The sequence below is a fragment of the Coloeus monedula genome (assembly GCF_965178545.1).
Source record: "Coloeus monedula genome assembly, chromosome: 11".
Lineage (NCBI taxonomy): Eukaryota > Metazoa > Chordata > Aves > Passeriformes > Corvidae > Coloeus > Coloeus monedula.
The window spans coordinates 11,436,119-11,451,476 of NC_138791.1; the positions used below are offsets into that span (position 1 = coordinate 11,436,119).

At 42.6% G+C, this 15,358-nt stretch overlaps 1 protein-coding gene across 1 annotated transcript; it reads left to right on the top strand.

Annotated features, from left to right (window-relative positions):
* The first annotated feature begins 894 nt into the window (after positions 1–894).
* On the top strand, positions 895–12,144 carry CCDC174 (coiled-coil domain containing 174). The gene is made up of 11 exons (XM_082288501.1): positions 895–966; positions 2,385–2,489; positions 3,408–3,508; positions 4,410–4,468; positions 5,393–5,573; positions 7,049–7,144; positions 8,019–8,155; positions 8,548–8,642; positions 8,890–9,037; positions 9,836–9,970; positions 11,001–12,144. Exons 1-11 carry the CDS (start codon positions 925–927, stop codon positions 12,119–12,121), a joined length of 2,220 nt encoding a protein of 739 aa, XP_082144627.1. The 5' UTR covers positions 895–924; the 3' UTR covers positions 12,122–12,144.
* The last annotated feature ends 3,214 nt before the right edge of the window (positions 12,145–15,358 follow it).

Genomic DNA, 15,358 nt, shown 5'->3' on the forward strand with positions numbered 1-15,358 from the left:
TAGCTGGACAGTTATGATTAAGCAATTGCATTGTGAGCATCATATGTTTGGCTAATCTGTTGTTTTAAGGAAAAGAGAAGACATTCCCCAAATTAATGGGCTGTCTGGATGAGAGGCACCAGGAGTGAAGTCGAAACTGAGCAGTACCTGGGGAAAGGTATTCCTGGCAGGAGGAGATCATGACAACTCATTGACCAGACTCAAACGGAGGGAAGAACTGTGCCTGCAGACTAATTAGCAGAAGAAGCATGAGATAGAACTAGCAAATGGGGGGGTTGAGTAATTTGTAACCAAAGAATGTTGATGCCTTTGTTTATTAAGATTTATAAATAGTGTGAAGTTTTGATGATCGGTGAGTTAACCTTCCGTGGGTCACTACCCAGCTCCCACTTGGCACAAATGAGAATAAAAAATAAGAATACCTGGCCTCAGTGTGTGACTTGGCACTGGCATCAGGTAATGAGGCCATATTCGGGTTTACATTGATGCCAAGTTTGAACCACGGACTTCTTCATTTAGCCCCACCTCAGCTCTGGGCCAGCTGCAATCCTGTCAGTTTCTGGCCACAGCGCAGAGCACCCCGGTCCGTCACAGCAGCAGCAGCTCCAGCCCCGCGGCCGCACAAGGATACTTCCAGTAGGACCCCTGAAGGATTTGACTCGCACCTGCCATAAACGCTCGTTTTCACCCTCAGTTTGAGCACAAGGATTACCCAAGCCCAGGGAAGCCCCAGCCGGGAGAGCTCCGCCTTCACCGATTCACACCTGGCCGAGCCCCCCATGACCTCCCCTGACCTCCCCAACATGGCGGCACGGAGAGCCCGCCCGCCCCTACCAGCACTGTCGCGATAGCTCCGCGCTTCCGCCGCGCTTTACGGCAAGGCCGCGCGGCGGGGAAGGCGGTGGTGGCGGGGCCGGTCCCGCCATGGACCGGAGGAAGAAGCCGCTGGACGTGGCCGCGTCCTCGGTGAGTGACTGAACGGGGAGAGGCAAAATGAACCCCTCCGCCTCCCCAGGAGGGCCAGTGGGGCTGTGAGGTGTGCTCAGCCGCGGGGCTCCCGCGGGCGCGGGGGGCCTGGCTGGCGCAGGCCGGGCGGCTCCACCCGGGGATGCGCTGGTGCCACCGCTTGCAGGGAGAACAGCACACCTGGGAAGTGCTGGCGTTCTGTCTCCTCGCCTTAATCCCACTGCACTGTGCAGCCATTGCAACAAATGCTGGACTAAAGGGCTGTGGTAACGCCGTGTGTCGCATATCGGGTCTTTGAGTTTCGGGCCTGGGATTTTGTCCCCTCACCTTCCTGACCAGGCACACGCCCTGCACTCCAAACCCGAGCCTGCCAGGCCTGGATGTGCCTGCAGTCGTGATGTAATGATAAAATCAGGGCATAACAGGGAAAAGGGTTTTTACTTGGGAGCCGGAGGTCTATGCTGTGGCAGAATAACTTCCCACCCTTAGGGATGGTGAGGTGCTGCCCCTCTCTGCTCTCCAGGACGCTCACGAGAGATGCTGCCAAACACTTCAGATGAAGAGTTATGTAAATAGTTAATGTATGTTAATACCTAACCATGAAATATTTTACGCTGCATTTTTGGATGATCACCTCTAAGCAGAAGAGGAAACGGGTGATTTTTACAACACTGCACTTCGTTGTCCCAGGGACTTGAAAAACAAATGCTTTAGTGCTTGAGACAAATATTAATACCAAAGTCTTACACTTTCCTGATTTCATGTACATCTGTGAATTTTGTCTTCTATAGGACTTGCAAGAAAAGAGGTACAATATCCTCTTCCAGACTAGTTTTGTACTTCTGAGATAACACCCCTGCTGATGTTTCTTAATGGAAGCTGGGATGGACCTTGGTCACAGATGGCAATGCTACTCATATATTTATATAAAAAGAAGAAGAAAGAAAATCTAAAACTTTTAAACAGTACATAAAGCAGTGGGAAACAATATATATTTTATGATAGCAAACTTTTATCAACTCTTTTCTGTGACAGGATTTTATTAATTATCTAATGGTTAAAAGTTCCCTTTTCATATTCAGTAGTGTTTTTCATTATTCCTTCTCTGTTTGTCATTGGGAGGCTGGTAAAATCTAGGTGGAACTATGCCTCTCTTATTATGTAGCAAAGGATCAAGGATATCTTTGGGGATTGTTTTAATCCCTAATCATAATTTGCATTCTGTGTTTTTTTCGTTTGTTTGCTGTAAAGGGTGATCTTGGTCATCAGATCAAGGCTTCAAAGTTCCACATAAAAATGCAATAAAATGCTGCTGTAACTGTAAATGGCAGTTTTCCTAGAGATACAGTTATTTATTGCAGCAACTGATGTATGTGCATGTGATCTGTTATTTATGTGTTGTTTTGCTGGTGATGTAGCTGGTAGATCTCAAAGCCGAACTCTTCCGAAAGCAAGAGGAATTCAAGAAAGAAAAGCTATTGAAAGATGCTGGCGTCTTTGCAAAGCCCAGAACCTCTAATAAGGTAGAAGTAATCTTCCATTGTTGTTTTTGTCATTTCTTCTTAAAGTAAGGAAGTTAAAATTCAAATCTAAATAATAGTAAATACTCAGAGCTGTGTTACTAGTCAAATATAAAATGTACATGATGAGCATGTTCTTTAAAGTTCGTTTCCAGGTGAGATTCCTGTGCACAGCAGAAAGCTTAGTCTTGTGCTTATACCCATCTAAATCCCCACTTAATCTTCATTCCCCAAGGATCCACACCTTTCCATTATAGGAAAATACTTTTTAGAGGATTTTGTATGATGCTGCAGGATGGAGGATGAGAGATTCTTCCAGAGTCACTGAACTTTCTTGATAAATGCTCTGCTATCTGTTTGTGGTGTACAGTAATGAATACACAATTATCAGTCCTGTTTTGCTCTTTACTGCCCTTTGGGTTTTGTTCATTCTGTAGCTTTCCAGAAGCAGAATGTGCTGTTCCTGCCATATTTGAAGCACATGCAGCATTTACAGTGTTATGCTGCAAACAGGCCAACTGACTGTATTTTTTATTTTAAATGGAGGTAATAGAGAATAGAAACAATTTGTAGCTTTGTTACTACGTATTTAATCAGCAAGATTGTATGATTGGGTTTTTTTAACCTTAGCATCTTTGCCAGAATAGATTTTGTCTGATTTCTGAGTGCCTTTGGGTTTTTTAGCTTCTCAGCCTGTCCTTAACAATGGCACTATCCTGCAGCCTGTGTTAATTTAGGACATACCTGCTGTATCCTACAGCACAGGAATAGTCTCAAGTCAAATGTGTTTAAGATGTTATTAACAAAGTCTTTCATGATCGATTTGCAACGTTTGCATTATGGAGTTGACTTTTTTTTTTAAATGATACCATTTCAATATTTTCATTTATTTGTTTGTTGTTACACAATTGTCCTCTGCAGAAACCAAGTATCTGGACCAAACAGAACACGGGAGTTGTGAATCGAGCTGCAAAAGATGTTGAGCAGAAGGCAGAAGAGCAGGATATATTGGATAAATCAAGGTAGCTCTCGGGCTCTCTGAGAAAGGAGTGCTTTGGAGAGTTTGTTTTTTGGTGTTTAGAAAAGCACAGAAAGAAGTTATCCACATTTTTGGACTAGCAGTTCTCATTAGACCAACCATTAAGACCAGCATCAATTCCATACTTTTTACCAGTAGTGTACAAACTGCATCTCAGCAGTCTCATGCTCTTATACCCTCACATTATCACAGCTGTCTAAGTGTGTCAGGTTACTGATTTTTTTCTAAAACTCATGTTTAGAATTAGCAGCCATTGCAGTGACATATTAGAATTCAGTAGCAAAGTGTTTCTTGGGCTTGACAGAAAATTACTCGTTTTTTTCAAGAATTACCTCGTTTTCTAAATGAGTTGGTTGTACAAAAAGATATGTTGAAAATGCCGTTTATAAGCCATTTGCTGTTCTTCTCTAAGCAGTTCACTGCTCTTTGAAATTCCAGGAATTAGCTAAGGTTTTCTCTTCAGTTTCTAAGATTAACTGTAACTTTATGTTATCTCTTTTTTTTTCTGGTAAAACTGTCTTTCAGTATCTGATATCTGCAAATAATGGCTTAGCTTCCAATATTTATCTGACAGACCATAGTACTTAGATAAAGGTGGAATTCTTGTAACATCATGTTTCTGCCTACTTGACAAATTACATTTAAGATTAAATTTGTTACTTCACTAAAATTATTTTCAGTATAAATTCTGGAAATGGAAAAGAGTGTATCTTCAGAGATGCTAGTGAAGGTTCAAAACCAAAGCCAGGCATAAGTCAGCTTCTAATAAACATCTCAAGCACTCCCAGTGTTTTCCTGTTCCATTTATGTAAGGCTAAATTGGTCACTTTAAACTGTGCTTGGAATTGGTGGGATTGCAAGGTTAATTTTTTTTTCTTTTTCAGGAAGAAGCTTGAAGAGAAAGCAAAGTTGTATGAGAAAATGACAAAAGGAGACTTCCCAGGTAAACAATACTGTTCAAAAATGAGTATTTATAGATGTATAAATTCTTGGACTTTTTATACAAAGTGATGGACATGGTTTATTCCACTTTGAAAAGGAGGAAAAAATACATTTACTAGAGAAAATAAAATTACTTTTGAAGGGCAGCCTGACCAAGTAAAGCACTAGGGACTTGTTTCACTCATTTATTAAGTGGGTGGACTATATTCTGATTTTTCAATACAGTATCTCAGAAAAACAAAAATAATTGTCCTCCATTGTGCAATCTTTGGATTGCATTTCTGATGCTCTGTCCTGCATTCTAATTATTGGACCTTTATGAGGAGAAGAGGATCAGGAGGAGTCTGGCTGGTCCATATGTGAATGCCAGTCATGCAGCTAATAGGGTTAGAGAATGCTAATCTCTCCTTTTCTTCTCTCACACGTTCAGTCCCTTGCAAAAAGTAATTATTAAAATAGAATACAAATGTCCTTGCATTTAATCTGTTTTCTTTACCAGTGTCCATCTTTGTCCACATGACCCCATGCACCTTCCTCTACTTTCCTAAAAAGTGCCCTCATGAATGCTTAGCTCCTGCCAACACACCAAATGTTAAGCATCAAAAAAGTATTTGAGCTGTTAAACAGTAATCCTTTGCTTCTGAAATACTTAATGAGCAGAGAGTGTTTTGCTGCAAAGAATGCAGCCTTTTCTGTACTGCACACAATGCCCTGAAACTTCGATTCAGAAATAGACGTTATCAGTGTGGAGCCAGTTGATAGCTCCGGGTTTGTTTGGCACTGAATGAGATTTAAGTACTCCCCAATAGTGTGGTCAAGGGCATCGCTGGCAGCTGAAAAGCTGATTGTAGCTGTTTGGTATTGATTTTGTGCTTAGTTCTCTTCTTTTCATGGCTGTTCTCTAAGAATCGATTTTCTGCCTTAGATGAAGAAACTGAGGATTTGTACCTGGTGGATTTCACTCAGAAGATCATAGACAAACAGCACGAAGTACAGGAGCTGCATCAGAGTGAAGCTGCTGGGAAGACTTCAGAAAGAGACACAGATGAGGAGGAAACTCAGCCTGAAGCAGACATTCCACCACCAGAGGACCCAGATGAGGAATGGTTGGTGCTACTGATTGGGCTCAGCCATCCTGGCCACTCTTGTTCTTGAGAATTGCATGAGAAAATCCTTTTCCAAAATGTGTGAAGTGGCACCTTTGTTTTTCTTTTTTGTTAATACTACACATTGACAGGGAGGTGTTGATAGTCTTTCATTTCTGCTGTAAAGACAGTCCTCCGTGTCAGTTTCCACATAGGTAACACTGCAACAGAATCTACATCCAGGATCTTGAGAAATTGCACTCAGGGCAATGTAGTATAGGGGAGACAACTTAATATCCTCTTATTTTCTTGCATAGTTTGTATGAGTAATCATCACAGTATTGGAACAATTTTATGCTTTGATATGCTGAATTGAAACGTATTTCAGCAAAACTTGGGGATTTTATGGTATTCATATTCCCTTCTTTTATTGTGAGTGACTTAAAAACGAGCAGTCATTTTCACTGTACGGCCTTCTCTTAAAGGAGAGAAACTCTGGTTGGAATAAGAACACGATTTTCAGCATTTTTTCCACTGTTTGTTGCAGCACAGCAAATAGTCTTTGACAATTTTCTGTGTCATTCCAAGTAACCTCTAGTTTTTCATCTGAGACATTAGGAATAATTATGAAACCAGTCTTGACTAAACATTTTCCTTGCCCATTTGTTTAAAATGCTTATGGAACAAGTGATTTTACTTCTGGTAATCAGTTCAAACCAGCAGTAACCAATACAAAACTTTCTTCAAATAGTAAACTGTAGATTTGCTTACAAACTGTGTGAAAGACTTACTAAATGCACAGATCTTTAAAAGCTTGGGGGTTGGGAGCTAGATTGCCAGTCATACTTTTTCAGATGTAATATTCTTTAGAATGGGATAATTGAGGCAGCTTGGTGCTAAAGAACTTTCTACATTACAGGACAATAAGTGTAGCTCTTAACAGCTTTTTCAACAACTGTAAATCAGGTGTTCAGTATTATAAAGAGTTGAATAAGAAGCACAATAGCTTAAGAGGAACATTTTGCTTATGTTTTAGTCAGCCTTTTTTATGCCAATTGAATGCACACTATCAGTCTGTTCTGAATGGCCTTTAGACAAATAATTGAAATATATTGTAGCAATTTCATATCCACAAGAAGTCAATGTGGCGTCATTATCTTCACCATGGGAAGCAAGCAGTAGGCTGAGTTCTGTTTTGTTGTGAAAATGACATGACTTGTCTTGAACATTTTTTACACCATTTCATTTCCCAGGCGAATAGAAGTTTCAAAGGGAGATTGAATAAATGTCTGATAGAACTGTCATATGTCCCATTCAGAACTGTCCTCTAAATCTGGGAGTGTGTTAAGTGAAAAGCAGGAGCAGCTGTCACACACAGATAGACTGAGAGGTGACAAATGCTCTTTGCAAAGGGTCCTGCTTCTGTCTTCTGGTTAAGACTTCTGTCAATCTGCAGGTAGAAGTTTTGCATCACATTTCTTTTTCTTTCATTACAGGGTTGATTATGTTGATTTCTTGGGCCGATCTAGACGCTGTATGAAGAAGGATTTGCCAAGTCTACTTAAAATGGATCAGGAACTTCAAGGGAAAAGGTGTGGTTTCTCTAATGGAGCTGCATGCTCCTCTCAGTATTTAACATATATTTTTTTAATGAGAAGGAAGAGAGGCTGTACTTTGTCACCCCATTCTCAATCCAGAGTTGATGTTACTGCTTTCTCTAGATTTGCATGGTTTGCAGAGAAAGGTTTTAATAAATTGATGTAACAATCTCAGATATTTCTTGCATCTTTGAAAACTGGGGTCCTTGTATGGAAATTGTATTTCATTCCATAAAATGCCAGGAAAGTGATTTCTGGTTCTGTTTAACCTGGAAAATGATGATAGTCTTTTAGCAATTCCAAATTCCTCATGATGTTCAAAGTGAATTTGTTAGACCTCCATTTGTTTGGTTTCATTCTTCTGTTTAACAGCCGTTTAACAGCTCTTCTTTTAAAATTACTTCCTTATTAATGTTTGGGTATTAATATTTGAATATTAATATTTTGCATGGATCTCATGGGTAAATGCCTAGCTTTTTGTTACTTCAAATACCTTTCACTTTCTTATGTTAAATCTGAAATGTTCCTATACGTGATTGCTAGAATCCCCATAGATGCCAATAACTGATTATTTCATCTCCCATTCTGTGATTTGATAATTATTTATTTCATAAAACTTCTGCAAAAGGATATGATTTTATTTGTCTTTTAATAACACGGTCTACCAGTACATTGAGTTAAAGGTAGCTTTGTATTTTTGTCTTGACCATGTACCGTAGCCATCAACATTGTATCACTAAGCAGTGTCTACAATGATCTGCCTTTTGTGAAAACTGCAGTAGTGGATCAGACCCAATCATACTTGCCCTGTTTGGTACTGCAAAACTGGTAAACTCTGCTGTGTAATCCCTATTTTTTCTTTAATTAGACAAGAAACTGATGGGAATACTCTGTTATCTGAAGACATGAGAAGAGAACTTCAGAGGCAGCAGTGGGAAAAGGAAGAAGAAGAAGCCCTCAGAAAACCCATGGGACCCATACATTATGAGGACATTCGAGAAAATGGTACACTACAATGCTTTCTATCACTTAACCTTTGTATCACCAGAGATCAGTTGTAGAGGGAGCAAGAGAAAGTTACTTCCTGTGCCTGTGTGGCAGAGTGTAGGTATGTGTTAAGGCACGTGTGTAATAATTATTGAAAGTCACCGGTACATAAGTCTAGATTTATTTTTTCTTCAAATTATATTTTTCTCAAATATTTCTCTACCTCCTCCTGTGTTCTCCTTCAGGAAGCTTCACTTCATGTATCATCTCAAATAAGCCTTTTTTAGCCATGTAAAACTAATGCAGTGTTGGGAATAATTCCATGCCTGAAAGCACAATGCCTGGAGCCTGTAATTATTGTGAATTATAAACTGAATCTAACTTAAACCTATTGTTTTTCTCCTTTTCAGAGGCCAGGCAGCTCGGTGTTGGTTACTTTGCCTTTTCTCGGGACCAGGAACTCAGGCATAAACAACGGGCAACCCTGGATATGCTGAGGGAGCAGGTATGAGAGTAAAGAGCAGACTGGGCTATGAGGGCAGTTGTGGTTTCAGTGGTTACTGTCTTTTGATTTGTTGTTTAAGTGCTGTATTAGGTGATACCTGCAACTGACTCCAAAGAAATCTGGATTCTTGTTTGCTGTTGAAATCTGGTACTTGATTAGGATTGCTTGTAGTTGTTTTGTGAAGGAAAATATGTACTCATTTATAATAATGAAGGAAGATTAATACATGTTTTTCTTTGCTGTTAAGACACTTGATCAGAGAAATAAACGTGAACAGCTGAAGGAGAAGAGAAAGGCAGCTCTAGATGCAAGGCTGTCCAAACTTCGAGCACGGAAGATTAAAAAGTTAAGGGAAGCTGGATTAGAGGAAGAGGCAGAAAAACTGGAGAATAGAGGTATGATCTGCTGCCTTTTTAAGTTAAATACTTGCTATTTCACCTTGTTCTTGATCTATGGACAGACAGATTCTAATTTATATTTGTTTAGACATTCAATATTGGTATTCTGTTTTCTATATATAAAATTAGCATAACTGTTAGGATAGTGAGAGTTGATGTAATTGTGTGTAGATATAAAATCATGCCAGAAATAGCTCAGTAATGCAGGTAGAAATATGGTATGTAGATTGTAGCCTTTTTTTGATTCACACCTGACAGCAGGGATTACATGGGTTAATTATGCAGACTGAGGTTAGAGCTGCTGATATTGTACTGGCTTTTTCTTCTATTCAGATGAGATAGAATAGGAAGCAGTAACAAGTCAATTTTGATATCATACAATATACACTGTAACAGTTTCAGTGCAGTCGGTAAATTGGAGATACAGCTGACTCTAGGACTTAGGATAATGAATTTGAATTCTAATCCTGCCTCTGTGCTGTCTCCCTTATGACACTGATAGTCAGCTTGTACTGTCTGTCTCCCACTGTAAAATGTAGCTAATATTTCACTGTGTCAGAATTCCATGCAAGTGATTACGTGTGAAGTGTTCTGGAAGTGAAGAACAGCACTGTGCTGCTGCTCACTGTTACAGTTGTTCAGAAGAATAAGAATGCAAATTGTTTTCTCCAGTAAATGAAATAGAGATACTGTTCTTATTGGAGATGGAAATAAATGTTCTTATTTTTACCTGTGAGGTTCACATAGATTCTGTTCTGTAACTGACAGTCTCTACTATCTCTTCCTGTAACACAGAGGTGAAAGGTGCTGCCGAGGAACCAGAACCTCCAAGAGTTACTGCAGCAAGTAGGAAGGTAGAGGTTGTCATCCAGGAGAGGAGAGATACAAAGCCTGGAGTGCCTTATGTCCGAGAGTGGGATAAGGGCAAAGGTAAGGAAATGTAGATTCAGGAACATTGTTGGGAAAGAGAGTGCATGCTGCTACTTTCATTTCTGTTTTGTGACAGAGTATGGTAAGACTTAAATCCTTTTTGCCTTGGTACTGATGACTCTCCAGTGTCCAGGGCAGCGACTGACAAGGATGCCTTAGTGCCAGTAGCTGCTATAATGTCCCCATAATATTTTCTTCTTTATGAGTTATTGCATTTCTGGATGATCCAGACAGGTTGACAGAATGACAAATTCTGTAGTTCATAAGATGTGCAGTGTGATCTTTTCTTGATATATTCCTGTGGTTTGTGCTACCTGATAGCAGGATGTATCACACAAACAGGTACAGCACAAGACTAAAACAGGATGCAAGAAGAGACCACTTCAATGCCTGTGTCCCATTTTGAAGCATCTTCCTTGTCACAAAGTGGTGGCTGTCTTGTACGTCCTTCCCAAACCCATTGACTCATTTTGCACTATTAATCTAAGGTCATGCACATTCTTCTAGTCTGATGCCTGACTTCTAAGTAAAAGCAAACAAGGAATAGGCAAAGCACATAAATGCTCACCTTCTTTAGTACTATAACAGCATTATTCCTCTTCTGTGCAATACTGGTATTTCCAGATTCTTCTTACTTTTCACTGTCTTTATGTTCCATTAATGAACATGACTGTGAGGGGAAACTTCATGGTTCCATTAAAACCCCAAACTTTCAGATCCTGTCTCTTACATCTTTATTCTGCCCAACACTTCTTTTCCTACCTCTGGGAACACCCGGGCAGCACTGCAGCAAATACTACATTTCAGCAGAGGACAGCTTACTCTAAAATGCAGAGGGAACTAACTGTGGTTCACTGAAGGAATCTGCACTAGATTCTTGCATTTCCATGTATCATGAGGTGGAAAAGGAACTCCAGGTGGCTTTACAGAGTTGCATCTTCTGTGTTTACCAGTTTGTTTTCCTTCCTGTCTGACTGACCTTCAGACCATGAAATCTATGCTAAATCTACCATTTTCCTGTTTCTAACAGAACTGATGTTTGGACAATGGGAAAAGAAACAGGAAGAACTTAGAGATGAGCGAGACCCGGAATTTGCACCACCTTCTGATTACTTTTTGGGACAAAAGAAAGATGATTATTACCGAAGTCAGAATTTGAACAGTTCTGAAACCTCCTCTGAAAAACTGGAAACGGAGAGAGCACAGAACCAACAGAGGCCATTGGTGCAGGGCAGTGGCAGCAGCGCTGGAGATGTGCCACCATCAGCACAGGCTTCCAACAGCAACGTTCCAGATAAGCCAGTGTCGGCAGAGCCCAGTGGCCCTGACACTCAGGGGGTGTCATCAGCAGAGGATGACAGCAGTGATGACGAGGACATGCTACCACCAGCACAGGCTTATGGCTACGGTGCCCAAGGTGTGCCACCACCACTGCGGGGTTACGGCTACAGCGCCCGGGGCGTCCCACCACCCATGCCAGCCTATGGCTACGGTGCTCCTGAGGTGCCATTCCCAGTGCAGGCTTACGGCTATGGAGCACCAGGAATGGTGCCACCAATGCACGGGTACGGCTATGGCACTCCCGAGATGCCCTTTGCAATGCAGGCTTATGGCTACAGCACCCAGGATATGCCACCAGGAATGCAGCCCTGTGGATGCAGCACTCAGGATATGCCACCAGGAATGCAGACCTGTGGATGCAGCACCCAGGATATGCCACCAGGAATGCAGACCTGTGGATGCAGCACCCAGGATATGCCACCAGGAATGCAGACCTGTGGATGCAGCACCCAGGGTGTGCCTCCAGGAGTGCAGACCTGTGGGTGCAGTGCCCAGGATGTGCCACCAACAACACAGGTCTGTGACCTCAGCAGCCAAGATGTGCCACCAGGAATACACACTTGTGGATGCAGCAGCCAAGATGTTCCACCAGGAACACACACCTGTGGCTGCAGCACCCAAGAGATGCCACCAGGAACAGACGCCTGTGGCAGCAGCACCCAGGATGTGCCACCAGGAACGCAGGCCAGTGGCTGCAGCACTCAGGATGTGGCACCTCCAGTGCAGACTGACAGCGGTGACACTCCAAATCAGGAACCACTTTACCAAAGTTTAGATGATATGCTCTCTTATTATAGACAAGTGACTTGAACTGAGCAAAAAGATAAGCAAGAACCATGATCTAAAGAACTGAAATATAATTAATTATCTGCTCGGCAGAATATTATTTTCCCACATATGGGAAAAATAAGTTTATGTAAGTAGATCAAAATAAATCTCCTGGATACTTAAGCTGTTTTATGTCACAGCTATATTTTACCCTGTTGGGTTTTTTTATTCTTATCTCTTTACTAAGATTTAACTCTGACACTTACACCTGAACTTAAGGCTATATTAATTACTTGCTTTCCTTTAGTCGGTTGCTCCCAGCTGGCTTCTAGTTTGGAGGTACTACAAGTTCAGTGACAGCCATAGAAACAGTGTGGAAATGGTAGGTCCTCTGCTGCCAAATACAGAATGATTTTGTTCCTTAATCTCCTGCCTTTTGGAAGTGCAGAATATTATCTAGTGAAAAGTGGTGGTTCACATGGCCTCTGCATTCCTGAGGTCCATATACATATAGCTCATAATTCTGTGCAGCATTTTAGAGTGGAGACATTGCAGAAATCGATAAATAATGATGGGTAGGCTAAAAATAAACATGTCAGTGAAGCAGAAGCCTTGACACCTGAAATTACTGGCTTACTGGTTTAGAAAATCCTCTCATAATTCTCCAAGTGTGTTTTTCTTGCATAAGGAGTTATATATATGGCTTTCATACTTTTTTTTCCAAAAACTGTGATACTGGAGTCATTAAATATAAAAGCAGACCAGTCTCTACCAAACAAACTTTTATTTCAGAATCTTAGTAAATAAGAATACTTACCTGCCATGTAGAAGATTTTTATTTCTGAAGGTAAGTTAGATCATTCCACTTCTTTTTTAAAAGCTTATACAAGAATAAGACCTAGAAAAGCAGGTTAGAATGGGCAACTGCATGGATTGTTAAAAGGCAGAGATAAAGTCAAAATAGTGGTGATTTAAATGCAGCAGTGAACTGGCCAAAGAGACAAAGCTGATGTGCTCCTCTTGTGTGCTTCAGTCAGACCTCAGGCTGCTCTGCAAGCCCAGTGAACAGCAAGATGTTCAGTGTGACTGAAGGACGTACAGAAAAACACATTCTCTGTTCTCAAATTCTGATTTATCCTGAGCTCCTACATCACTGGCTTTTGCACTTCAATTTGCAGAGCAGGAACAGTACATTACAATTATTTATTAATTTAAAATAATACTATTCTGAAGTGAGATAATACCACTATGAGAATTTTGAAGAAAATGAGAATGGAAAACATCTTAGAGAAGATCACACCCAGTTTTCCGGGCTGGCTGATTTATACTAGAGAAGTTTCCTCTTCTAAGACCTCACAGAATCAGTATATGGAAGCCATTCGGAGCAGGGTATAATTTTCTTGGAGCTGAACTAACTCTAAAGAGTGGGCAAAGTCTTTTCAAACAGTAGAGCTTGACTTGAATTGATTATGGCAATTGTATCCTTCAATGGATTTCCCTACAAAGAATATTTGTGTCTATTTCGCTGCTATTTTAATGACATCCATTTCTTACTGCATTTTGGACTTGGTTTTTTTTGTGCCCTTCAGACTGTGGTAATTTTATGTATATCTATGATTTAGGAGTCATGCTGTCTTTGCATTAGTTCAACATTGAGCTAGAGCTGCAGTAAGGAATGAAATGCCATTTATTACATAGTGTTATGTAAAAAGATACAATCAAAGTGTTCCTTTGTTTAGCTTCCTTTCCACAGCCTAATATTAAACAGGAGGACTCTTGGCCAGGAGGGTGGTTCAGTGCCTACATTAAAGTTAAGCCAATTGAGAACAGCTCTCCCACTGCAGTGATCTGTCACTTTGCCATTTGGTCTCCTTCCCTCTTGTCTTGCTTTTTGGCTGAAATGCTTTTTGCATATTGTCTCATGCTGAGGAGCACACATCTCTGTTCACTGTCCTCCCATCAGACCACCTCAAGTTAGCTTGGCTGGGATCAGCAACCTCATTCATTTCATTCAGTGTGCCCTCTCATTCCTGGGGCAAACAATTACTCATTGATACACTGCCAAAGTTTTATTTCTCTCATATTTTGGAGCATCTTGTCTCCCTGCCCCTCTTCCTCCTCATTTAAACCAGCCCCCAGGTTACCTGCTTTGACACCAGTGGAAATGGGGGTGCACATGGGCCGTGTGGGTAAGGATCTGCCACCGTCAGTGTGTGACTGATGCAAGTGAAGCCAGCTTGTGCTCTCACTGAGCACGCAGAACTGCGAGCACACTCTTGTCTGTGGTTGTGTCTCGTGAGTTGGAGCTCTGCCCCAAGAGGTGCCAGTGGTGGCTTGTGATGCCTTCAGTGTTCTGCCCAGATGCAGGGGCAGTCCCTGCTCTCTATCTAAAGCAGCTTTGTCCTACATCTTTGTGTATTTTTCTGATACCAAAGGTACCTTTATCCAAAATGCAAGAATGATGCAATCTTGAATTTCAGCCTTCACACGCTCGATCTGGCTTGCAGGACTCAATCTGATCTCCAGAAAAGTACCTTTAGAGAAGACAATTTTGTCAGTGTCACCAGAGGCTGGTTTATCCCCTTTTGGAGGGCAGCAGGGATCTAACCTGCCTATGAACCATTGAACGTGAGATGAGGCCGATACACGGGGTAAAAACTACGTGGCTGCAGCTCTGCCAGCTCTAGCGCCGATGCCGCATCGCTCGCTGGTTCCTCGGGGCTCGGGCCCAGGCAGCCCGGGAATACAAGCAGGGCCCTACGGGCCGGAGGCTCCCGTGCCGGGCCGGAGGCTCCCGTGCCGGGCCGGAGCGCGGCGGGCGCTGCCGGGGCCGCGCTGTGCGGCCTGGCGGGGCCGGGAGCGGCCGCGGCGGGAAGCGCCCGGCGGGAAGCGCTGCGCGTGCGCAGAGCGGCGGGAGCGGCTCCGCGCCGCGCGATCCCCGCGGCCGCCGCGCGGGGGCGGCAGAGCCCGGGGCGGGGCGGGACCCCGCGCGCGGCGCCGCCCGATCCCGATCCCGGTCCCGATCCCGATCCCGGTCCCGATCCCGATCCCGGTCCTGGGCCCGATCCCGGTCGCGGTCCCGTGGCAGGGGCGCTGCCGGCGACACTCGACACGGGCTAATGGCAGGGCAAGGCCTGCCCCGCCTGTTCCCAGGCGTCCAGGGCACCCACCCTTCCCGCCCTGCTGAAACTGAGCCTCGCGTTTCAGGAGAAGGGAGGTAACGCCCCAAGCTCTCTAAAAATGTTGTTTTAACAAGGAAACCCTTTTAGAAGCACGCTG

Bases quoted from the DNA above. Each gene is read 5' to 3' on its own strand.
- CCDC174 (XM_082288501.1), top strand. From the start codon at position 925: ATGGACCGGAGGAAGAAGCCGCTGGACGTGGCCGCGTCCTCG. The intron at 2,490-3,407 runs GTAGAAGTAATC...TGTCCTCTGCAG, and splicing joins AGCCCAGAACCTCTAATAAG to AAACCAAGTATCTGGACCAA. The intron at 5,574-7,048 runs GTTGGTGCTACT...CTTTCATTACAG, and splicing joins GAGGACCCAGATGAGGAATG to GGTTGATTATGTTGATTTCT.